Raw genomic sequence first — 26,505 nt, 5'->3', positions numbered from 1 at the left:
AAGAATTCTTTTTTGTTTTTGTAGTTTTTTTTTTTAATTTCGATAAGACATGTATTAAAGAGCTATACAAGCTCTTCCGGAGCTATCTGTCAAATCTCAAAGCTTCGGTAGAGCTTCGGTAAAGCTTCGTTTAAGATCCTTATAGAGGGTCAAACTTGTATAACGTTCTCCTTTTTCCATGCCCAACAACCTTTCTAAAGTTAAAAAGAAGCTGAAATGTAGCTTTTGTAACACCTTTAACGATGCTGAAATGTTAGTTGGGTAGAACAACAGCTTCTGTAAATTGAAATCTCGCAAGTTCTACTTTTTATACAGCTTGTATTGAGCTTGCTTTAGAATTTAACTGCTTATAGAAGTTCTGACTTGTTTAACAACTTCTAATAAGTTGTTAAAGAAACTTAAACGAAGAAATCTTGTTTTTCGGAAAAGCCTGTTTAATGAATTTATAGAAGCTTTACAGAAATTACCAAGTTTTGTATTTGATTTTTGGTTTTGATATTTAATAATCTAGCTCGGACACTTTTTGGTTTTGACATTGAATAATTAAGCTCGGACATTTTTTTGCTATTTGAACTGATTAAGTTTTTTATTTTATTAATGAATATACTAGGATGGCCGAGTGGGTAGAGTGGTGGACTACCACCAATCAGATACGAAGTTCGACCTGGACTTTGTATATAAAATCTATAGTACTATCATGAAAAAAAACAGCGCCACCAAAAAAGTAAGCTAGCGAACGAACTAAAAAATATGTCAAATTTCAAACAGAAATGTATATCTCATCTCCTTACTCCCATTATTAATTCGATCTAAGCGCCCTCGCGACCACTCAGGTAACGAACAAACTAAAAAATTGCACTTCATGATAGTACTATAGATTTTATATACAAAGGACCTGGGTGTGTTAAAAAAATTATATACTTTTAAAATTATTATTAATAGATATACTAATAACTAATGGAATGTTATATTTATACTAGGTGTGTTTTTTTTGGTTATCTATATAGATTTTGTGCAAAAAAACGACATCGAGATTTTTGAAATCAAAACAATTTACGTGTTAAAAACAACAAAAACTTTATCTGTATAGATTTTTAAAAAATCCAGATAATTATCCAGATTTAACTTTCTCTCGATAAAAACAGTAGTGCCAAGGTAGTTTAATTGTTGTGTTCATACAGAAATATCTGAAAATATCTTAGAGGATATAATATATGGAGTGCTTGTTCCTATACCTAATAAATTGTAACGCCATATGCATGGATATGGGGTCACTGCCTTCGTTTTTCAATGAGAGCCCGGTTCCGCAGCTGTAAATAAACACGCTTGTTGACGACAGCCATTAAATGAAAATAAAATGGAGGCATGCACTCATCGAAAAACTTAAAGAAACTAGAGCCCTCTATAAAAGCTTCACGGAACCAACAGCACAATTCAAGGAACTAACAGCACAAGCACTCCATATATTATATCCTCTAAGGAAAATATTAACAGAAAAAAAAGCGGAGAAAACGAGGTTTGAAAAAAACTCTCATAGAAAAAAATAATCAAAAATTTGTTTGACATGGTTGCATTGAAATGTTAATATCTCGAGATATACGCAATGCACTTTTCAGATAAAAGTCTTAAATGGATCCTGATAAGATTGTTGAACAGATATGTATATAAAATTACCAAAGTTTTTTCGAAAAATTAGAAATAAAAATAAAAAAGTTTTCACATTTGATTTTTAAAAAATCGAAAAAAAAAATATAATATGGCTACCTTCAAACGCTTATAACACAAGAACGACGCAACTAATGTTAATGGTCATGGTCTTAAAATGTAGCTAAGAATATACAGATAATTTTTGCTGCCAAAGTATATGTACAGTGGACTAAATGTTTGCATGGATTTCAAAAATCTCGATGTCGTTTTTTTGCACAAAATCTATATAGATAAACAAAAAAAAACGCACCTACTATCAGACCAAAAGATAAAATTCATGATTTAAAACCAGTTAAAAAAGAAACTTTTTTTTGTTTTTGTAGTTGTTTTTTTAATTTCGAAAAGACATGTATTAAAGAGCTATACAAGCTCTTCCGAAGCTATCTGTCAAATCTTAAAGCTTCGGTAGAGCTTCGGTAAAGCTTCATTTAAGATCCTTATAGAGGGTCAAACTTGTATAACAACCTTTCTAAAGTTAAAAAGAAGCTGAAATGTAGCTTCTGTAACACCTTTAACGACGCTGAAATGTTATTTCGGCTGTTATAGACGAATTATGTTTAGTTATCAGTTGGGTTTTGTTGTACCATTTTTACAAATGAACGGCTAGACTGATGTTTTGGCAGACAAAGGAGAATACCCTAAAAACACAACATCGATTAAAATGAAACCTATATGGCTTGAAAGGGGATAGATCTTAGATATCAAATATGAATTTTTTTTCTCAAAAACCCATCTCTGAAACTTGCTGTGTCGATTCTTACGTTCAAATTATAAAGTGAGCACTTGAGAGTTTGAGTGTGACAAAAATCATACACTTCCCAAATTAATTATAGTATGACACTATAAACAATTCCCAAAACCATTGACCTACTATATATGGACTGCGTTTGACTTTTCCATACAAAAATTGAAAAAAAATGGTTCCACATCTTTCTAGCTCTACTAGCGGTATAGCCTTAGACGGCGAAAAGAGGAAACTTTTAGTGAATGACATCTGTCATTTTAGTGCTTTCTCTGTTTTTCTATATTTGTTCCTTTCGCACTTCGTCAAAAATGTTGCACTTATTCTCCGCTTTTTTTTTAGGGCGCTAGTATCGCGAAGAAACAAGTGGAACCAACCTGAATATGCTTCTAGCAGTCCATATATATTAAGTCAATGCCCAAAACATCATTATAGTATGACACTATACAGAACTCCAGAGAATATTTATACAAGGTTTAAGGTTTAAGGAACTCCAAATAATATCCCAGGAAGAATCATATCAGCGTTTACTGTTAATTTCACAAATTTTCTGAAGGTTTTTTTTTTCAGTTAATTTTGTTTATTCTTTTTGGCGGTTGAATGTAAAAAATTAAAAAACAAACGTGGTTCTAACAAAAAGGAAATCATTTGCATTTCCTGACTTTTATTACACTTCTCTACTACCAGCCGCTAACCTTACATAACCTTTAAAACGGGCTGATCCCCAGTTACACACATGCAATTTGAAAAATCCTCCCTTTTGATCTTTTTTGTGTGTATGTAGCTCAATATAATTACCTTCTATAAGTGTATTGTGATACATACCTACATTTTCTGCCTATATTCAGCTTATAATAACAGAGCGCATTATAATGCATTAGAAAAACATTGCATACTTACTTCTGTTACTTGAAAATACAAGGTTTCTTTAAACCGCACATAGGGGTATTTGACCCAAAAAGGTGATAAAAATTATTTGTTGGTATTTACGTACAAATGAAAAAGGTTCTTAAAAAGTGTAATTAATAAATACCCAAATTACTTATCATATTTTACAATTTTTATTAACTAATAATATTTTTCAATATATAAAAGTTACACATACGCCAAAGTGAACCGCAGTTAGGACTCAGTTCACTTTTATTGACTTTTCAATAAATGACTATATTTTATGAGTTTTCTCTAAATTCGGGTTTATTGGTAGGGGCCATTGATTTTATGTTTTAAGAATGGAATTCGATTCGAATGAACTAAATATAACATTCTCTTATGATTTTTTGCGTTAAAATTTAAATTTTTGTTCCCTTCATGTTTCTTGCATACTTATGAGAAGGATTTAGCAACCTTTATCTCTTGGTGCAGTAAAGAGTAATTCTAGTATGCTTTTAGATTCCAGATTCAGTTTCATTTAAAAAGTTAATTCAATATAACTGTGCAACGGAATATGAAACTCAACTTGAAGTCCAATGTCTAAAGTTCCATTTTAACACAAAACTCAATATTGAAACAAAATAGACAAACTTTGCATTTCTATTTAGTTTTTAAAAAGCTGAATTTTATTATAAACAAATAATAATTATTTAAATATTGGTTAAGCATTAAGGAACAAAAAATAAAAATTAAGAACTTAAACTTATTAAAATGAAAAAAAAAATATGCACAAATATTTTTTTGGTTTAATAAATTAGTAAAATATTTAATTAAAAAAAAATACAAAAATATTAAAAAAAGAAAAGAAAAAATAAAGAAAATGGCGATTGGACCCAGCCGCTGACTTAATGAAGAAAAATACTTTTTTGTTTAAATGTTTAATATTTAATCACAACATCATGAAAATCCAAAGTTTTTGAGACTCTTTCCATCCTTTCACTTATCTCACTATCTAGATGCATGAATCGCTTGAGACGTGTCCCATTGTAAGGTTGTTCACTGCCAGGTGGATATTTTCTCATCTGTGAACAAAAACATAGAACTGCCAGATGAGTATGGAAATTTCTTTAAAAAAAAAAAAAATAATGTACAAAAATTAATTATTTTCAAAAATTGAGTAGTGTGCAGTTTTTGTTTTAGTGAATACACTATACCTTTTTATTTTCACGCTTTTATCATTTATTTTTAAATATCAAAAGCTGGATTAAGTTTTGTTAAAGTTGTGCAATCGCATCTACAAATCTGACATCGATATCTGATTTTGTATGTGGAAGAAGTGTGCAAGGATTATTGTTTTCGGTTAGAACCTCTGTTAAAATCCTGTTTTATTTTTGGTAATCCTTGTCAATAGGTTAGAGTCCGAGCATATTATTTGTTGTTTTTGAGTTTTTTTTTTATTTAAAAAATTAAATAAATCAATCGAATGGTTTCTTTTTAGAAATGACAGAATATGGTAGAAAGAAGAGAAGTTAAGGATTAAGGAGACGTTTTGAAGAAATATAGAAATGAGAGTGCGACTCTTAGAAAATAAAATCAACAGAGATGAAGTCTGGACATCGAAAACAGAAAACAAAAAATAAAACAATAAACAAAAATAATAAAATCAACATTAAAATCTGCCTAAATAAACCACCCCTTTTGTAAGTATAAAAGATTAGATTTAGAAGACAAAAAATGTATACAAAAAAAGTAAGGATAAAAATGTTAGATTTTAGTGTAAAAGAAACATTAAAAATAAAAAAAAAAAAAATATGAAAATTTTTAGTTAATTTGCATTAGTATTTTTCTTATTTAATTTTGTTTTTATTTCATTTGCTCGCAATTTGGGATTCATCTTTGGAGAATCGTTTCTGTAAAAAATAAAACCAGCAACCAAATTTTAATTTTTATTTAATTATATATTTCTTGTTAATTGTAATGTTCATTTATTTAATTAAAATATGTAGTTTTATTTTTAAAATTTATTGTATAGATTTAGAAATATGTGTTCATTTATTTAGAAAGCATAATTATTAGAATAACAAATTTTTTTTTTTTAAATCTGGCATTCCTACTGGCATGCCATGGCATCTCAGTACAAGACATAATTTGGAAGTTCTTTTTTACTACACTTTAACTAAAGAACATCTTGACTTTGCTGCATAAAATTTTAAAAGAATCGGAATTTAAGTTGTGACTGTTCGCATGTAAATTAAGTTTTTTTTTTAAACTGAAACAATCATTCTCCTTTTAAGCTCCTTTTTATTATTTGATAAATATGTCTTTTGTCTCTAAACATATTGGTACATCTGCATATTCATAGTCGTTTTTAGATCCCAGTTTATCTTAGACTGGGGTTTATCCAATGTTACTTGAATAGGATAGGAGCAGCTTAGACAGTGTCTTTGAATATGGCCCATTACTTGTTTGTTCAATACATTTATTTTTTCCTGGGGCTCAATAATGGTATCCTGAAAATGTAGGAGTAACCAAACAATGCAGTACGCAAAAAGGTCCATTAAGAACAAGAATTACTAGTCCAATCAAATTGAACAGAAAGTGTTAAGAACTTCGGAAAAATTTCGACCTCGTTGAAATTTGGTATGTACGTTTGTTTATTATGTCGTGACGCAACAGGGCACGAGTTCGATAACTGGCGCCGAGATTTGATAACGTTATTTTGTAGAGGGGTTCAATACAAGTATTTTTTACTATGGTATAGGTGAGTCTATCTCCCCCCAAATAGGCGGGAGGGGCAATTTTCTAAAAAAAACAACTTACAATTATGAATGATACAATTGTACGCTTTATTTTAATTTTTAAATCAAGTTATTTAAATCAATAGTTTTTGAAATAATCGATCTCAAAGTTTAAAGCCTAGTACGCTGCTGAAGCGAAAAATTTTGAAGTCTCCAAAGTAAACAGCGGACATCCCGAGTAAAAATGGAATTCCGCCGCACCACCGCACAGTGTGGTAATTCGCCAATCTGACTGGACAAAATAGAAAAAAAAAAGTTTAGCCACATGATTTTAAATCATGAGTTGAGCTTCTCAATACAATGGGTAACTGTAATTCATGTTTGGTTTTTTGGATTTCATCTCGGATTAGCGTAAGCTAAGCTTGAAAGTTGGTTCTTGTCAACAGTTGGATGAAGATAATACAAAGTATTCTATTTTTGGCTTGAGTTTGGTTGACGATTAAAAACGCTGTGGTAGTATTTTTGTTGTAATTGTTTTTTTTAATTGTTAATCTACATTTGAAGGTAAAGTATTATAATTTTTATTTATTAATTACCATTGCAACTATTTAAAAAAAAAATTCTGTAAGAAGGCTAGGAAGTGCAAAAAAAAATATCTTTGTTTTTCAATTAGAGGTAAAGTTAATTTTTCCGCATTTTTCCGGTCTGAAATTAATTAATTAATGTATTGTGGAGTGTTGTCATTGAGATTAGCTATTTACATGTCTCGCGTTTTCTCGACCGCCATACAACTTTTTTCACTTTTCAAAATGAAGTCAAGATTTTCAAAAAAACAAATTTTCGAAAAATGTGTCAAAACTGCCAAATAAGATCGAAAAGACAGTTTTTTTGATCTTTTAATGAGCAGGTATCATCTTTGGAACATTTTTGACAATAAAGAAATATTAAAAACATATATAAAAGTTTTGTGCTTCAAGTTAAGCGAAAAAAAAAAAACAAAAAAGGTGGAAGACACTTTGGACCGCTCTTTAAACATGAATTTCATTTTGCTTGACCAATATTAGGTGGTAACTAATTAAACAAAAACAGTAGGTAGATAGTGAAACAAAGAAGAAAAGAATTTTTAAAAATAAAAAAACGGGAAAAATATAACAAACGGAAGGTTAAAAGTGCACCTATCCATTAGAAATAGTTAAAATCAGTAGAACCGCTCTCCGCAAAATTGAAAAAGCATATTCCAATAAAACCGTAAAGGATTTATCGAAATTTTCTTTGAGTGAAGGATCAAAATGTATAAAAGATTAAGTTCTGATCCTCTGGAACCACTAAACCACTGGAATTTTCAACTAATGAGGCATTATCATTGATGAATGATGCTTTTCTGTCGGAACACCATAAAACAAGTTAAATGCAAAAAGCAAGCAAGTGTAAAAGGCCAGAAATAGGGTCACGAAGAAATTTAGAGAATTATTATCTTGAAAAACACAGAAGATAATATAAACACAGCTGTTTTTAATAGGCCCTTATGTTTCAAGTTTGCATCGAACAAAAAGGAGTTACTTTTTTAAATTATCTGCAGATATTTTTAAAGGTGATGCCATTTTTTATGATTGTGAAGCATATTTAATTAAAATCATTGCTAAAATTTTAATTTAAAGCATGATATTGAGAAAATAAATCATGTATGTCACCTGTCAAAAACGTGGGTAAAAGTTCTATTTCTTAATAAAAACTAATTATTCTGCCTCTCTTTTTTCGTGAATAGCAATAGAGTTTTTATTTATTAAGATTTTTAAAGCGTTTTTTAAAATAATTAAGTATATCCAATCATAGAATATGTTTACGGAAACATAAATTCAAATACTATAAAAATGCATTTTCTTCATCACTGTTTTGACCCACTTTTTGCAGAAATTATAGATTTCTTTTTAAAAAATCTTTCTTTTTTATAGAATTTTATCTATTCACATTCATTTGTTTAAAACTGTTTAGAAAAAAAGTCGATTTGAAGCGAGTTATTAATTTTGTCCAGCTAGATTCGTGATTGGCCACACTGTGCACCGCTGCACCACGTCCGCAGCACTTTTTGACCGCCGCACCTACGCTGCAGCACGTCCGCACTATGATCAAAAATTTCTAAACCGCCGCACCACCGCTGCAGCACGTCCGCACCGTTTCATTTTGAAAAAATGAAAAATATGAAAAAAATTCGCTGTACCAACGCCGCCGCACCACGACTGCAGCACGTCCGCACTATCTCATTTTGTATCTTTTTTTTATTTTTCAAAATTCCAAAATTATGTATCATGGTGCGGCGAATTTTTCATTAAACAAAGTAAAAATAATAGAAATATAAATCAAAAAATTCAAGAAAAAAACATCCGAAAATAAGTTCAAAAGCAAAAACAAAACATATTTAATTTCGTTCAATATTTTGTTAACAAAATTTTGTATGGAAAATTTCGTTTCGCATCAGCAGCGTACTAGGCTTAAATTAGGGAATAAATATTAAAAAAAAAACTTCAAAACTAGTTTTGGAAACAAATTATTGAGGGTAATCTATAGATTATAATTATAATTACTCTAGTTTTGAAAATAACACATTTTATACTTCTTATAAATGATAAGAAATATCTGTCTGTAAGTTTTAAAACAAATTGGTTCACCTTTTGACTTTTGACGGAGTATAAGAGATTAACTAGGAAATATGTCAAAAAATATTGCATTTTGAATGAAAAAGCTGCAGATGCAGAATAAGGAATATTATACCAACAATAACTATCTATATTTTTAATGTCAGTATAAAGAAAAATTAAAGTAAAAAGTTATAACTATTTTTTTTTTTTATATAAATGAAGGTACTCGTACTCGTATTAAACATTATTTCGTTAGATCGCACAGAGGAGTATTCAACCCCAAAATCCGGTCATAAGTGAAAAAAATAAAAATCGCATTCGACCCGTTATTTTTTGCTTTTCGCATTCCTCAATACCCATGCTAACTAAAACCGGTTTCAAATAATAACTGTTGACCCCTTAATTCCCAAGATCTTAGTCTAAATCTAGTCGATTTTATAAGTTCACGTCACAAAAGCTTATTTTATTTTCTAATCATTAACACTTCAGTCTGATTTTTTTATTGTGATTTGTGATAATTGTGAAAATTTTTTTTATGTATGTCCAAGGTCAAGGTATATACTTTATGTTAATACAAAAATTTCCATATATTTCATTGAAAATATATGAAAAATCGAGATGACAAGAGTACATAGAAAAACGTGAAAATTAATGAAATTTTCGGTAGAAAAAAAAGTGTTTTTTGTTGTAGTCTCGGGTACGATCGAGCAAAAATTTTTCTTATATAATTAACTGTACATCTTTGTCATCTCATGCACATAAAAAAAATTTTTCCACATATTTCCACCTTTTTTTTTAATGGAGTTTTTTAGTCTCGAGGTATTTTTAGTAAAATTGGCTTTTGTTGCTTAAAAAACTACTTATTTTCAAATTTTTGTTTTCTTTAGCCTTAAATATTAACAATATTTAAAAATTTCATGTAAAAATTAATAATATGAATTAAATAAAATTGAAAAAAAAAATTACTTGATTCAATTTTTTTTAACTAACCCGAAATTTTTTTTCAGTGTGACTTTTTAATACATTATAAGTTATAAAACAATACTTTAGGCCAATTCCAATAAGAAAAACATTAAAAATATTTTTGACCGGATTTTGAGGTCGAATACTCCTCTGTGGATGCTTGAATGCCTGTTTGATATTTCTTCATTCGAGGTTTTGGTTAAAAGTTAAAAAAAAACTCCTTAACTCACCATTATTCTATATTTTTCCTTGCAGGCATAGTCGGATTCATCAATGTCCTGATAACAATCCGATTTATAATCTTCTGGCAGTGGTTGACCTTCGTATTCACATAGCTTATGTAATGGACGTGATCTTTAAGACAAAAAATAAAACAAAAAAAATATATCATATTATGTTGTTACCATACACACATATCGTGTACTTACCTCACAATAAGCTTGTTCATAGTTGATGGTTTCTGCATTGGACAATAGAAGACATCGGGTGTCTTTTTATCGAAAACAATCGACTTCCTCATCATGTCCTTCTCTTTGACTGTGATTTTATCACCGAATTTTGCTGATACACTCCAACTGCATGCCAACACAATTACGGCTACAATGATGAGTTCACGATTTGCCATTTTTGTTGTTTGCAGTTAACTGTTCAGGTTAATGTATCTGAAAGTATCGAAAATGTTTTAGTGCATCGAATTCGTTTTCTATCCATTTTGTTTTTGATTTAAGGAAAGTCCTTGGATTTGACAACCGTTAACTACCTGCTAAGCCAGTTTGTTTATATAGCTTGCGCTTGTGGGTTTCTGGCAGTGGCGTACGTTGAGTCGCCGGGGCCCCGGGGTAAGACTAAATTTTGGGGCCCCTTTAATATTTGGGGGCCCCCTATAGTTACAAAAAAAAAATTACGTATACGCCATACGTTTTTTTTTTTGTATGGCTTATTTATTTTTAGGTTTATTTTAATGTTTTAATATGTTCGTAATGCACTTTGCTATATTTACTTAAAATGTCTCTCAAAAAAGTAGTAAACACTTGTACTAGGGGCCCCCAAAATTAAATATTTAGAGACCCCTAATATAAAAACTTTTTTAGCTTAGAATTGATAGTACTTGGGGCCTCTGTTCTGAAGTAATAAATACATATTTTATTTTCCATCATCAGACATAATTTTTTTTTATTTTGGGTCCCCTGAAAAATTATTTTTAGAGCCTCAAAATTAATTGCTTAGAGGCCCCTAAAATATATTATAATTTTTTTGGAGCCAAGAATTAATAAGTATTGGGGCCTCTGTTCTGAAGTAATATTCGGAATGCCACCAATAACGTTATGTTTTTATATTGGGGGCTGATGTATTTTTTGGGGCCCTAAGATAAAATTATAATTTTTCTTTTAAAAAAGCAGTTTATTTTTTTTGGGGCCCCTGGGGTAACCTTTTTTTAAAATCAATATACATAATATGTTATATTGTGTGGCTACCAATGCATTATACATTACACTGAATGACATAATTTGTCTCCCTGGTTACTTCGTAACTCAATTTATGCTAACAGTTTCCTTCTCTGCATAGTCTCCAGTGGGGGCCCTGGGGTCGGTCGGGGGCCCCGGGGCACCGCCCCGCTTGCCCCAAGGGAGTGTACGCCCCTGGTTTCTGGCTTCCACACCAAAATCAACCTAAAGACTACTTTCACATTTAAACAAGATCAAACCACAAAACTTCGATTAGCTTACAGCGCAGACACTTTTTTCTGACTGTTGTTTGAGCAACGAAACTAAAGAAGCAATATTGAAGCAAATAACATTTTACACGTCGAGATTTAAAGGCTTTAGCGAAGTTCATAAATCTAGTCTCTATAAAAGGTCACCTACTTATACTTGGAAAATAAGTTCAATCGGGGTGCAGTTTGAATAAGATAAATTATTCTTGCATTGTCTACAAAAAAAAAAATAACTTGAACAGGGAAATAGGTACGCTAATGCATTTTATGCAAGCTTGATCTCGAAAGTGCTATGATGTAAAAAAAAAAAATTGTAAAACGTGACTTACGTTAGACAATTTATTCATTATTTTGCTTGATCACTTTACGGGTACAAATGAATATTAGAAGCCTTAATCGATTGGACTCAATTATTGTGTTGTATGTTGCTCAATAATATAGAGCATTAAAGGAGTGGTATGCATTTAATTTAATTTTCAGACTGTAGGGTTATTAAAACTAATTAAAGCTTTTGGTTGGAACAAATTAAACTAAAAAATTTTCAATTTACAATAATGCTATGCAGAAATGCATAATTACAGTCAAATAAATCAATCAAGTGGAATACACATACTTCAAATACATATTTTTGTTCACTATATCGAACCTTCGACTCAATTACACCTCAATTGTAGCTTTTTTCTACGAGTAAACATTTGTTTAATATCATTATAAAGCTGTGGCTTTGTCGCTTCTTTTTCATAACCAATTTAGACCAACTTCTTAATCAATTTTCTATGAAAAGGGCTGCTTCTTAGCTGTGTAATAATTTAAGACATTTCAGTCTAAGTTAGAATCAAAATATGACAGTAATGTTATCTAATGTTCTTAAAGATGTAAGCGCAAAATTTTAAACGATTTTTAACTTACGGCCATATTATTCACTAGTTTAAAAAATACATCTGGATGTAAAATTGTCAAATGTCAAAAATAAATCCAAATCCAAAATAGTTATCCCGATTTTAACTATGAAAATAGGTGAAAATAGTTAAAAATGACTATTTTTTTCTCTGTGTGATAGTAAATATCATGGATTTGGATTTATTTTTGACTTTTTAATTTCTTTTCATCCAGATGTAATTTTTATACTAGTGAATAATATGGCCGTTAGTAAATTAATAAAATGGCTTTAGTATTTTACTAAATCTTTTAAAATTTTGCTCCATAATTTTGTATTTCTCAAAGTTAAATTGGTTAAATCGTTTTTGTATAAATTCTGGATTTTGTCTATCTGTTCTCGTTCTCGAGTAGAAAATATACTGCTTCTTTTATTAAAAGATTTATTTTGGAATATTTTTATATGGTTTTTATCTTCTATAAAGCTTCTTTTTCAATTAAATAACTGTCACGAATACTCACAAATCAGGGACCACATTTATGAAGATGAACCAAAATAACGACGGTAATATTACCTTTAATATGTGTATTGTTGTCCCCTCAGGGGTCATAATTCTGCGAAAACTGACTTTCCGAAAATGTGTAAAATAATCATCCTCTCGCAAGAGACAGTACCCCTGACCAAAATGTTTTGGTTTAACTGAAAAGTTATAAGACACTGCAGAAAGATACGAAAACATATATTATTTCACCTTCATAGTTCCTACAATATAAGATAATTCAAAGGTTCAAATTGTTATTTTTATTAAAAAACTATTAAATTTTCAATCTATACATTTATTGCATTAAATATAACTAAACACCATTTTTTTTCATAATTGAAAGTAAATTTTGTTAAGCTAACCATTAATCATCAATCAATTAAAATTTGACGTAACTTGTTGTGAATCTTTGCGGATTTAATATTGATGGGTTGTGTTTTTTTTTATTTTTGTATATTTAAACTTGACCTTAAATGAAAAACATTTTTTTTTGTGTTGTATTAAAAAAATGAAGCTTAATCACATTCTCATTAGTTTTTGGTTTAAGGTTTACTTAATTTTAGTCATATTTTAAATGTTGTTCAAATATGCTCTTCTGAAAAAACTATAGCTTAAATGCAGTAAGAGGTTTCACAGACGATATACCTACCTTCTTGGTGAATACCTTATCTAACTTTCAAATCGGCATTTATTTTTAGCTTTACTTTTTTTGTAGGCTTTAATCAACAGGCGTATCCAAAAAGTATAAGAAAAAAAAGTTTTAAAAGTTATCAACTATTACCAGTATAATAGGTTGATGCTACAAGCCAACAACTTTCCTATGCCCACACCATGTTCCATACTAGCAAAAACCACATCGCCCTCGTAAAAAATGTATGAAAAAATACTAAAAAAACAACAGTCTGACGAAGATGACCAAGTCATTAACGACAACCACATCACAACCTATAAGGTCTAAGTGACAACTTGTGGATTGGCAAAGCGTTAAAGTTGTCCCGTATATAATACCAGTGGGCGGACATTTCTTATTAAGGAACCAAACCACGTTTCTATAAATATTTACCATCTTTAACTGTTTATTCAAAGTGTATTGCTACATCATAAATTAATTAGCTAGAGCATTTAAATAAATGGATCGAAAGATGGGAGTAATTAACTCAAAGTGTTTTAGAGCAAGACCGCGAGATAATAATAAGGTACAAGTCTGTCTAAATTTTGGGTCAAATTTGCTTTTCATTTTGATGTATGCCCGGATTTTGGCACGGAATTAAAAAAATAAAAACAAAATCTTCAGTAATATTTTTGGCCTTGTAATCCAGTCAAATAAGGGTTTAACCTCGGAATGAATGTTAGTAGAAATTTTTTTTGCTCAATATCTTCCTTTTGCCATTCTATAACATATCTCAAAAGTCTAGAAAAATCTCATGTCCGCTTGTCGCGATTTCAAGGTCAAATCGCGAAATGGAGATTTTCAAAACTAGCAAAAATAGGCTATGGTATTATATACACATATGATACATGATTTCAAAGTATTTTTTAATGCTGATTCCAAAAAATCTAAAATCAAGACAATCTGACGTCTCTGGAAAAAGTTATACCTGTTTTTCATCTGTCAACTCATATTATTATAACAGTTGCAAACTCACTGCCGAAAAACCCTTAAAAGTTATGGTAGATGAACCAAATTTTGCATGAAGATTTTAGAATCCATCATTATTAAAAATCAAAACAATCCATTACAAAAAATATATATACCTACGAAATAATGGTATTTTTTGATGGAGCGGCAAATTTTGGGATATGCACTAAAGAAGATTCTTGTTCATCTTAGGAAAAAGTGCTAATAGGCTAATTTTTTCATTTTAATCTTTGTTTGGATATTCTTTAACTACCCTCAAAAATCTAAAAAAATCTCATGTCCGCAAGTCCTAATTTTCTTGGTTTGAAAATAAGGTGCAGATTTTAAAAAATTAATAAGAAAAGTTTAAATTTTTATATGTATACCAACATAAGCGACATGATTTAAAGGTATTTTTTAACACTTATTCCAACAAAACTCACAAACAAGTCAACCTGACCATCCCTGAAAAGTAATGCACCTTATTCATGTTGATCTGACACAAATATCTGAAGTGTAGTTTTTCAATTTTTTTAAATCTGCAACTTATCTTCAAACCAAGAAAATTGGGACTTCCGGACATGAGATTTTTTTAGATTTTTGAGGGTAGTTAAAGAATATCCAAACAAAGATTAAAATGAAAAAATTAGCCTATTAGCACTTATTCCTAAGATGAACAAGAATCTTCTTTAGTGCATATCCTAAAATTTGCCCCTCCATCAAAAAATACCATTATTTCGTAGGTATATATATTTTTCGTAATGGATTGTTTTGATTTTTAATAATGATGGATTCTAAAATCTTCATGCAAAATTTGGTTCATCTATCATAACTTTTAAGGGTTTTTCGGCAGTAAGTTTGCAACTGTTATAATAATATGAGTTGACAGATGAAAAACAGGTATAACTTTTTCCAGAGACGTCAGATTGTCTTGATTTTAGATTTTTTGGAATCATCATTAAAAAATACCTTGAAATCATGTATCATATGTGTATATAATACCATAGCCTATTTTTGCTAGTTTTGAAAATCTCCATTTCGCGATTTGACCTTGAAATCGCGACAAGCGGACATGAGATTTTTCTAGACTTTTGAGATATGTTATAGAATGGCAAAAGGAAGATATTGAGCAAAAAAAATTTCTACTAACATTCATTCCGAGATTTACCCCTTTTTTCTCCTTATTTTACTGTATTATTGGGCAATTTGTCGAAAAAGGTAATTAAGTCTTGCTTATATACTTTTTTTTTTGGAGAATGATTTGTTGAAGACGATTTGGGTAGTTGGAAGCTGGACAATAAAAAAAAAACTAACTATTAAAATGATGAGTCAGAGTCAGAGGTAGTTAAGGTATCTTAAGTCTCTTACTAATGGTATATCCATATAGCCATTCATGGATACTAAACAAGGTTGTGTTATGGTAGGAAATTGTATGAAAAAATATTAACTAAAAAGATGAGATAATTTGTGACTACTTTTTTGCTGTTGCTATTTTAAACAACGTATACAGCAATTTTTGATTTATTTCAATTTTTGTTGAATACAAAGTTTTAATATACAATTATATGCAAATCTTGAAAGAAAACAAGCCATTGTAGTACTTTGCATTGAAAGATGGAAGACCATGAAACTTTGAACGCATGCTTTGGGAAGTAAAATTTATGAAAAATGATGAAAATAAAACCTTATTGAGAAAACTAATTCGTCAAAGTTTGTTAACATGTATCGCAACCAAGGTTGAATTCTTACGCGTGGACTTTGGATTTCACAAAGATCACTCTCATGTCCAGAAAGTTTCCAGCATTATTAATAGAATATTTAAACGACGTTGTATTAACAGATGGGCTATATTTTTCATCATAATGAGCACTTATCAAACTACCCAAATTACATAAGCTTGATGTTAAATGCAGAAATTGACCAGCACTATCAATTTCTTCCAAAATAAGAGTGGTAAGCACTTAGTGATGTTCTGACTAGGGATGTGCTAAAGAGCGATTTTTAAAGAGCAGTATGATAGCATCATAGCATATGAAAAGAGCAGCTACTAATATCTCCTATTTAATCACTCTTTAAATCAGTTAATCAAATCATAAGATATGAAGAACAGAATACTCACAAAAAAGCAGTGAAATATTAAAGAGCCGAGAACGAGAACAATTTCTGAAAAAGAGAAAGAGCAATGAAATTACACAGAACAGAGAGCAGTTAAGCAGTGAAATTTTTAGGAGCATAGACAAATATTACTGTTTTCCCTCTTGAGATCGTCATGTTCATTATTGTATAAAGATATAAAAGAACACAACAATGGTTTGGATTTTGGTAAGGCTGTCCCCAGGTTGTGAGCAGTGATATTGAAGAGCAATCGCAACTGTTCTCTGATCAAGGAAAAAGCAGAGTGATTGAAAGCAGCTACCTATCGCGATAGCAGCCTCAGATCTTGTACTGAATCAATGAAAATCAACAAGCTTATGGAGCATTGAGATGCAGAGCCCTAAATTTTTAAATTGATTGATTAAAATGCAAAAAAACACCAAAAGTTAATAAATCGCGTGCCATACACCATCTGAACCCCATTTTTTTTAAAGTGGATTCTATTGGCACAGCAAAAAAGTTAATTTTTGGATACATTAGAAAAAAGCATACACAGTTACCGTTACAATAGATTTTCATCTCTTCTTACTAAGGAAAAAGGCATATTTTAGCATTGTTCATAACATAGCATCCACTGATACTAATTGAATGTGTAAAATCGTACTCTATGGTATTACTCCTATGTAAGTGTCCAAAGTAGGTATAAGAAAGTATTCAAGCTTATAGTTAAATAAAAATTATGCAAAATTGTTGATGCTTAATGAATATTATCTTCACAGCAAAAATACGAAAAATACCATCCTCATTACCCTGTTATTTTGTTTTCTACAAAAGTTTTCTATGTATGTATGTTTGTATACCACTACCACACATACACAAGAAAAGTACTTTGCGAAAAAAATGCTTTTGTTTATTAAGCAAAGTTCAGTTCACTGAGCACAAAACAAAAAGTCCATTATTATCCAAATCTCACTTTCTCTTTATCCATTGATAAGGATTTCCAACTGAAAGCGAAAGTGGTAACTGAAGTTGTGTGAAGCAAACGGACAACCATAATATAAGGTTCATGCAATGCATATAATTAAATGACAAAAAACAGGCACAGGTATCTACTTAAAAACAAGTATTCTCTCAATCGAAGCGATAAAATATATATGACAACATTGTTGGAAAATTAAAGATTTCCCTCGAAACTGGGCAAACGATTGGTATTTTTCTTGAATAAGCTCACGTAACAGAACATCAATGGTGACATACAGTGGGGCACTCTGTGTTATAAATCCACTAGAAAGAGACACTTTTTAGTGTTTTTTTTTTTATTTTATTCTTTTGTAAGTTTGTTTCCCTTGATGATGTGATTAATTGTCTCTCTATGATGACTTGCCCTAAGATAAGCTGTGAAGTGATTAGTTTAATAAATTGAGATAAAAACCCAAACAGGCTTAAAAGTGTAGGTACACTTTTAGAGTGGCATAAACTCTAGAATTGTGATAAGTCTGATAAGTATTTAATGGTTTTATTACGAAAAAATGTATACTGAAGCCTACTGGATTGTGAAATGGTAATGTTCAATTATTAATTTCAAACGTTTTGTTAAACATTAAAAATTTAGAATATTGGGTATTTAATTTATCAATTTATTTCCACTGTGTGACGACGACTACGGTGGCGGTTCATAATCATAAACATCAAACAGTAGCTTAACATTCAACAACTTTACAGTCATAGTAATATCACACAATTTACGAGTATCTATATACAAATACATATATGTATATAACGTCGACGGACGCAACGTTACGTTCACGAAGAGTTGAAGGTTTGTTTTAAAGTCATATCTACTTCATTATTTCATATTATACATGGAACGTGAAGGCATGCGCAGCGCAGTGCACTTGTCTTTATTATGGGTCTGTTGAGTTTTTAGTCCATTGTCAAAGAGTTACTCTGTCGTTTAGTTCATCTACACTGCAAAACTCCGGTGAACGATGAAAGGAAGATACTATCTTCACATTATCTATAATATGATGTGTTGTAAGCTGCTAAAGCAGTTATGAATGAAAAGTAACTGCAGTTGAGTAGAATAGTAAAAAGAAAATATCTAGATACGATAAAAGCAAAAGAAAACCTTTACTACAGAGCAGTTGTGGGGAATGCCATCAAGCAATTACTTAACTTAAAGGAAGTTTTTGTTTACTTTGCAAAGAAAATGTGGAGAATCATATAAGTAATATCTATGTTTGTCTGAACATTATGTAAAGTGGTATCAACTATTAATACAATAAAGCCGCACCAAAGCCTTTGGTACTAGAAAAGCAGAAATCTACAGGCTGTCAAATTGTGTTTTTGAAGGGCTTAAAGTAATAATTATTGTTTTAGTGGTTTATTATGTTCTTATTATTGGGGTCCCTGAGGTTCTTGAGAACGGTTTTTCTCAAACTAGGTATCTACTGTCGCATTTTAACTTTTAACAGGTTAAAAAGTCTATTAATTCATTTTTGACAGGAATTTGATTTTGTACTAGCGGGACTGGCTGACGTCGCTCTTTTACGAAGGTGGCCTGATTAATTTGAGTTTTTCTTTGGCCTGAAGATAATTTTAAGAATTTTTAATTTATGGGACATCTTCTTCCTTTATCTGGGCGGTGTTATGGTATGGATGTCGAGATAGTAGCTACTACTTTACTTTTTATGTTCTCAAATCATTAAAATTGATATTGATATATGTGTAGTTAAATGAAGTTCCGAACGATTTAAGGTTCAAACTATCTTATGGTTCTTTGCTATTCGCGCTGGCAATGTTTTAACTTAACGATTATTATAATTAAAATTGCTTTTCTCTTCTCTCTTTTCTATTTTTTCTCTCTCCCTTTCTATTTTCTCTTTTTATTATTGCTTTTTTTTTCTAAATTTTGATTTTTTTAATAATAATGTTAATTTAATTGTATAATTTTCCAATTCACAAGGCTTAATTAACTAAAAGATGTATAATCTTAATATTTAGTTATATTTTAATTCAATAAATACAAATACAAATACTACACTATTGGAAAAAAAATATAGGATACAAAAAAGTACAAAAATAAAACAACAAAAAAATTCGAAATTCGAAATTTCAACGGCTTTTATTAGGAAGTTTTATGTTTTATTTGGGCTAAAGTGATCTTTATTTTTGGATGCTATTCATCTTTTTGTTACCCTACGTTTCACCGGTTTTTTTCCAGCTTCCTTAGGGGTTTTTGTTTGATTTAAGTGTTGAAAATGAAAATTTAGTACATTTTTAATTAATATTGTTAAATTATAAAGTTTAAAAATAGTGAATTTAATAAATTCACACAAAAAAAAACTAAACACTAAACAAAAACTTAGAGTTAATCACAATTTATTATCAAAGACTTAATTAATGGCAACACTGTATGCGCAACCCATTAAATCATTTAAAGATTTTAAAACAAAAAACTTTTCAGCTTCAAAATAAATTTTTAACGAATCCGAAACAATTATTTCTAGCATAAATACTTATACTGACGAGAATTTAGCCATTTAAAAAATCGCTAAAAAATTGGAATTTGTATCCTTTAATTTTGTTCCAGTAATGTAACTACTACCAAGTTTAATACTCAAATATTGTAATGTAGTCCGTTATGGAAATTCCTCAAGAAGAAAATGGCCTCCCACACTTAACTGCTAGCAAAAACGTAGTCTTACAACGCAAAAATATCAATTATCCAGATTTCAGATTGATATTTAACAGATTAGCTTCAGTTGATAGACCCTACAATATTCTCAGGCTTGACAACTGTCTGTCATTAACTTTGGATATTATTCAATGTCCTGTTACAAAGGACATTCTACAGTTTGGTTGTTCTGGACCTAAATAGTTCCTGGAATTAGTACCAGTTTTCGTGGAACGACCCTCGGCCCTCTTCGAGGTGCCAAACGTAACTATGTATTTAATTTTAATTCGACTCCATTTGACTTAATGAAAGATTTCTCGGGCTTATGAAGCACATAAAGCAGAAAAAAAAATTGGTCATTATCATTATTTTTATATTCAAGATTAATATTTATTAATTTTTAACACTATTTGGAATTTTACACCTATCGCACTTTTCTGTAAAACAGTTTATGAACAAATTAATTAATTAATTAATTTTGTAGGTATATAATTTTGAATTTATTTTTATACAATTCATTAGTAAAGTGATGATTTTACACCTTGCAAGCTCTAATTTCATTTCAAATGAAATGCCGCAAATGAAAACCACTGAAGCACTGTTTGTCACTTTTAAATGCATGCATTGTTGACATTAACTTTCAGAATACTTGTAACTTGTTTATTCGCTTTATGTGGTAAATAAAAAACTCAAATATAAATATGTATGTATCGAATTTCTAAAGAAACACAGAGCCTCATCTGTCATCTATTCATTTCTGACCTGATTTACTCGAATAACACTTTGTAGACAAAATGAAAAACAATCCCACAAATATACATGAGTAAAGTTCAGCTTTGAAATAATAACGTCTTTATCTGCCCACTTGGACACAAATTTATTTGTTACCACTTTATTTGTTTACAACGAAAGATTTCCATATATGGCATTGAGTAGATTCATATGTAGATTTTTTTCTTATTTACCGAAGTAGATATTCATAGTGATTTAATACGAGAAGTATGTGACGTCATGAAATGTCGTTAAAAAAGAGTTGAAGTGCAAACTTAAGTACAAATAAATGTGAAGGTTATGCTTGAAGTAACAATTTGAATGAACTTACTTATAATCCTTTGACTATACAATTTTCGAAGACCGAGAAAATTTCAAAAAAATATTTTACTATAGAATAATTTATAATATTTTAAATATTGTATAGATTCTTAGAAGATACATATTCTACATGCCCACATCCAATCAATCATTTGTCAAGGAAGGTAATTTTAACTCCTACTTTATATTTGCCCACTTAGTTGATGACGGACGCTTGGGTTTCAAATGAGCTTTTATTAATAAGATGATAGTAGTTTGTTGAATTACGTAATAAGCCGCTTACTTTAGGAATATAAATTACCATTTTAGTGTTGATAACTCTGTTAGAATGATGGTTGAATTGAAAATTTAAATCAGTGCATAGTGTATCGTCGCTGTTGATGGAGTTTTTAACATGTAAAAAGGTGAAGGATGCAACTTTATTTAAAAAAAAAAATGCTGATGTCTTAAAATTTTGCAATTTTTTTTTTCTGTAAACTCAAGTTTTTCCTTGCAAAATGTTCTTTGAAGAGTTTTCGTAAGACTTTATAAGTAGATAAATGAGAGGTCTTTAGTATCTACGTTAATCTAAGCAATTCTCAGAGATTTAAATGCAAATTAAACGCTGTTGCAGAGTGAAATGTTCGTATGCATAGCAATGATATTTTTCTGATGTTCAATATTTGTACTTTTCTTAGATCTCCGAAGCGCTGGGCTATTTATTAAAAAATGCTGAATTTTCTAAGTGAATTGCACTGATTTTTGTAAACCGGTGGTCAAGCAGAACAAAAGCTACAACGTGTCTTAATAAAAATGTAGCAAACTTTTTTTGCTGATGAATTAAAATTGCAGAAATTTAGAATTCGATCAAAGTTGAAAGTTTTAATGCAACTCAACTTTATAAATGTATAAACAAGTTCAAATTTGTATAGTCTTCTTTCTTCTTATTAGTAATTTGAAACTTAAAAATTTTAGCTTCGCAAGTACCTATATTATTTGAAGAATAAAAGTTTATTCAATAGCTAATAACACGAACGAGTGCATTTGTACATATTTTTTTTCCAGTTCTCATACTTTCGGAGTAACAATTCAGTTCATGAATCTTGTAAAAAATTTATTATTAAGAAACAAAAGTTATTTTCAAACACCACAAATTGAATTTATTATTTTCTTTTTGTAAAGATGTTGAAAAGAGTTTTCTAAAGGCTTACAAGTTAAAAGAAAGACGCTTGAGAAAAATGGAGTTTTTCACCACTATTTAGTTAAAAGCTCTGCTATTTACACTTCTGCTCTGCTATTTATTCTAGAAAAGCCTTTATTATTACTTTATTCCACACTATGATAGTCCTTTTTCTGCAATGAGACAACAGTAAGCTTAAATTCTAGCGATTGAATAAATTGTTTGTGAAGAAGATTTGGGGAGAAATTTGCTGAAGTCTGCCTGGCAACCTGCGAACATTTAAGAGGTTAATCATACATTTTCCTGGAGTAATATCTGCTTTAAATTACGTAAGGAGTTAGTGAGGTTTCCTAGACCTGCGTTACGTTAAGTGCCAAAAGATACGTGACTGATATCCTCGAACAGAATGCAGTGCTTATAATTATTGGCAATTCCAATTCCCATTAATTATAATTCCTCACAAATGCGGAAGAACGCGTTCGCAGCCGAAATATTCTAAAACAAGACCTTTAAAACTATACAAGCTATACAATAAGCAAACACGCAAAAATATGCACTAGAATTTTAAAGCTATTTAAAATAAGATACAGGGGTCTGAATACAAAAGCAATACAGAAGTGTGCGTTAATTTTGAGCAGGAGTGTAGTTTGCATACACTGCTGAAAAAAAACCTTGAAAAAAACATACATCAAACATTTTTAAATTAATATTAAAAATGTTAAAATTGTTATCAGACTTCAGCTCAAGTTGCAATTGTCATAGTAATTAATTTAAAGGTGGTTGCAGCTTTATATTATAATCTAAAGTTTGATTAAATGCTTTTGCAAAAAAAATACTTGTTCAATAGATCTCTGATTAATGTTTTACAATGTTCTATTTGTAAAATACAAGGTCACAAAATGAAACCTCAAATTTACTCAAATTTTTCATGGATCTATTCTGTTTTCAACCAGAAAGTTTTTTAAAACACTCATCCAAATAGTAGTGCAGTTTAAATTTTTAAAAAACCCAGTCAAAGTAGGTATTTAAAATAAATTAATTTCAACATTTATTTTCATTTAATCTGATAACTCCTTATTTGAAAAGATTTTAGAAAGTCAAACTTGATTTAAACCTGCTTTTGAAATAATTAAAACTGTAGCAAAAAAATCTCAACAAACAAATATGCAATTAATTAAGCTGCTTACCTAAAATGCAGATAAAATTATTTTTTTTTGTTCCATCATTACTCGTTTTGTATAATTGATGGTGTCTCTTTATTGATTAATTTAAATTCAAAACTAATTGTTTATACCAAATAAAACTTAATATTTATCCATTTTCTCATTAAAAATACAAATTCGATTTACAAAAATATATAACCGTAAAAGGTTAACGCACATGTTTATTCAATATTACAAATACGACTTAATATTCCATAAAGCACCATGCGCAATATCATTTATTCAAATTTGCTTTTCATATACAAACAATTCAAAACCGAATTGTAAACAATGCCCCATTTGAATTTTTATGTTCAAGCCAAGCTCAACAATGTGCATGTGCAGATGCAGATAATGTGTGAATCAAGCTCAAAGCATTCAGCCATGGAAGAGAATACAAACAAACAAAAATAGAAATTGCGTTACACTAAATGCGCAGGAAATAGATGGAAAACAAAGATACAATATCTATCTTACACAATAATTATAAATTATTGTATGTGGGTGAATAAATATAAAAAATTAACAAAACAAAGAGAAAATAAAAGAATCTCGCGGAAAAATTACAACAAAGCCAACTTTAAAAAAAACTCGGCCAAATCAGTGCAGTCTCATCCGAGGTCTTAGCTCCCTCTGACATCAATTATGTTATATTTTATTTGTATCTAGCTTCTTTATCTCTGACGGTATTATTTGTGTTCTAAAAAGAATGAGGTTGCCCCTTTTATAGCACCGTAGTCGGTCTACTAACGCTTACCACACTTTACACTTAACACCGTTGTCCTAATACCACGCTTTAGAAGTTAGACAAATGTGTGAGAAAATGTATAAGGTTAGGCCAGCATGAGTTTATAATACAAGCCAACAACGGTGACAACAACTTTTTGTTTAATACGTTGCAAATTAAGGTCAATTCGCATAGACATACGATCCACAAGGGCTCACTGGTCACTGACACACTTTTTGTGAATAATTAATTCACCAAAATAATATTCTCATAATTAATTAATGCATTTTAAATTTCTAATAAGAAAGAAGTATTTCACTTTGCTAAAAGATTAATTCTCATAATTCACCTTTTTCTAAAAAGACGTAATTTCTTAAATACCACCGCACCAAAATGGACAACTCAAGCGTCGCTCGTTTCTCGTAATACTAACTTGAAGATCGAAGTTGTGATTCGTGGAAGGTGATGTCAGTAAAGTGGAAGATTTTAGTGAAGCCGTAGCCAGCCAAATAAAGACCACTTTCAAGAGAGAAAAGAAAAAAGATACTTTAAGAGAACACACAAGTCTAATCAATTAAGTTCTCTTAAAACAACTCAATTAGATAAGATAAACATTTGTCCCATTCAATGGATTTGTGGAATCCAATTCCTAGAAAGCATAAAATATCCAACCACAAAGGAAGAGTCCAGAGGGCAAGTTGGAATCGAGAAACACAAAAGAAAGATGAACATTTTGTTTAACTTAGCATTTACCACGAAATGTTTGCATCAAGTGCATCTGCAACTCTTAGATGATCACATAGATGTGACGAGCCGCTCTGCGGTGTTGAGAGCTTATGGGACGTGATGCGATTATGGGTAATTGAGAATAGTATTTCCGGTGTGGATTACAATATTGGAGTTTGCAAAGAATTTTTTTTGTTTTGTTTTCAACAAAATAACAAAATCATGCGAAACACACCTGAGAGGTAAAAATCATTATCTAATAATAATTGTGAGCGTCATACAAAGGAATTGAGTTTTCAAGTTCTTGCATCAGCTCTTTTGTTTTATGAGTGCGCGCATTTTTGTTTGGTCATGAGGTTAAAGGCTTTTTGGGCTTTGTGGAGAATTTGAAAAATTTAAATGCTGGTAGGTGTATAACATGATTACTGAATGACGTGACGTCAGTTCTTTTTTCAACATCAGGTATAATCTTTTAAAATTTATAGAGAGGTTATAATGTATTGATTTTAATTTTTTTTTCGCTGCACCGAAACAAACAAAAAATAAAATGCGCGACTGGGTCGCACGAATTTGCTCTAAGAGTTCAAGTGGCTTAAATTTTTAAGACTTTTTATATAGAAATTCTGGGAAATGTAGGTACTATGTACATAGTACAATGTACATACATATATATACAAGGTGCAAAAAAAACAACATAAAATTCGTTTTTTTTGTTTAAATAAAACAAAATCTGAAATCAAATTGCCCTACAAAACAAGTATGCAGTTTTGATTGATATATTAAGATGCATTTTTAGAAAAAAAATTTTCAAAATCGTTAGAGCCGTTTTTTAAAAACCTAATTTTTCATAAATAATTTTTTGGAAAAAAAGTTTTAAAATAAAATTGGTATGCCATTTTGTAGAAATCACTAATCAACATTTAAAAACAAAATTTCAAAAAAAAATACAATGTCCCGTTTTCGAAAATTTTATTTTTCAAAAAAAAATCCAAAATTTTTTTTGAAATTTTATTTTTGGCTTATATTTGAATTATACAGGGTGTCCCGGGATGAGATAAGAATGCTTTACTCATGTTAATGTTAATAATTTCCTTAACCCTTAACTATAGTGGTGAAAATTTGTAGTGTTTTGAAATGATAAAATAAAATACAAAATTGAATTTTTTTATAAATTTTTTTTTTAAGCATTAAAAGATAACAATTTTAGAAGAAGAAACAAAAAAAAAAAAAAAAAGAGAAAATTCATTTTCAACGGTTTTTATTAACTTTTTAAAAGTAGATGTGGGTCCCCTGGACCCACCACTATAGTTAAGGGTTAATACTCATGATAAAAACTTCATTAATATCTTGTTTTTTAGAAGAAATGCTATTCTTTGTACCTGCATTATAAAAATATTATTATCTTTTTTTAATTGCTCAGATA

The 26,505-nt window shown here is 29.9% G+C and overlaps 1 protein-coding gene across 5 annotated transcripts; it reads right to left on the bottom strand.

Moving 5' to 3' along the window:
- Positions 1-3,992: 3,992 nt before the first annotated feature.
- LOC129914681 (uncharacterized) lies at positions 3,993-24,808 on the bottom strand. Of its 5 annotated transcripts, none has more exons than XM_055994015.1 (4): positions 24,387-24,606; positions 10,085-10,318; positions 9,887-10,010; positions 3,993-4,401 (listed from the first exon to the last, which is right to left on the bottom strand). In XM_055994015.1, the coding sequence occupies exons 2-4, from the start codon at positions 10,279-10,281 to the stop codon at positions 4,258-4,260; spliced, it is 465 nt and encodes a 154-aa protein (XP_055849990.1). In that variant the 5' UTR covers positions 10,282-10,318; positions 24,387-24,606; the 3' UTR covers positions 3,993-4,257. The 5 variants fall into 5 exon arrangements, with proteins under 5 accessions (XP_055849990.1, XP_055849993.1, XP_055849992.1 ...); XM_055994018.1 differs by lacking the exon at positions 24,387-24,606 and adding an exon at positions 12,822-12,959; XM_055994017.1 differs by lacking the exon at positions 24,387-24,606 and adding an exon at positions 10,417-10,450.
- Positions 24,809-26,505: the final 1,697 nt, after the last annotated feature.

The sequence above is a fragment of the Episyrphus balteatus genome, chromosome 3, assembly GCF_945859705.1.
Source record: "Episyrphus balteatus chromosome 3, idEpiBalt1.1, whole genome shotgun sequence".
NCBI classification, from domain to species: Eukaryota; Metazoa; Arthropoda; class Insecta; order Diptera; family Syrphidae; genus Episyrphus; species Episyrphus balteatus.
The sequence above is the reverse complement of the archived record's forward strand: the minus strand, read 5'-3'. Positions and strand labels throughout refer to the sequence as shown.

What these genes read in the sequence shown, in the direction of transcription:
- LOC129914681 (XM_055994016.1), bottom strand. Translation starts at nt 10,281, where the DNA reads ATGGCAAATCGTGAACTCATCATTGTAGCCGTAATTGTGTTGGCATGC. An exon ending in ATGAACAAGCTTATTGTGAG is followed by an intron (nt 10,011 to 10,084) that starts GTAAGTACACGA and finishes TTTGTCTTAAAG; the next exon opens with ATCACGTCCATTACATAAGC. An exon ending in AGGAAAAATATAGAATAATG is followed by an intron (nt 4,402 to 9,886) that starts GTGAGTTAAGGA and finishes TTTTGTTCACAG; the next exon opens with ATGAGAAAATATCCACCTGG.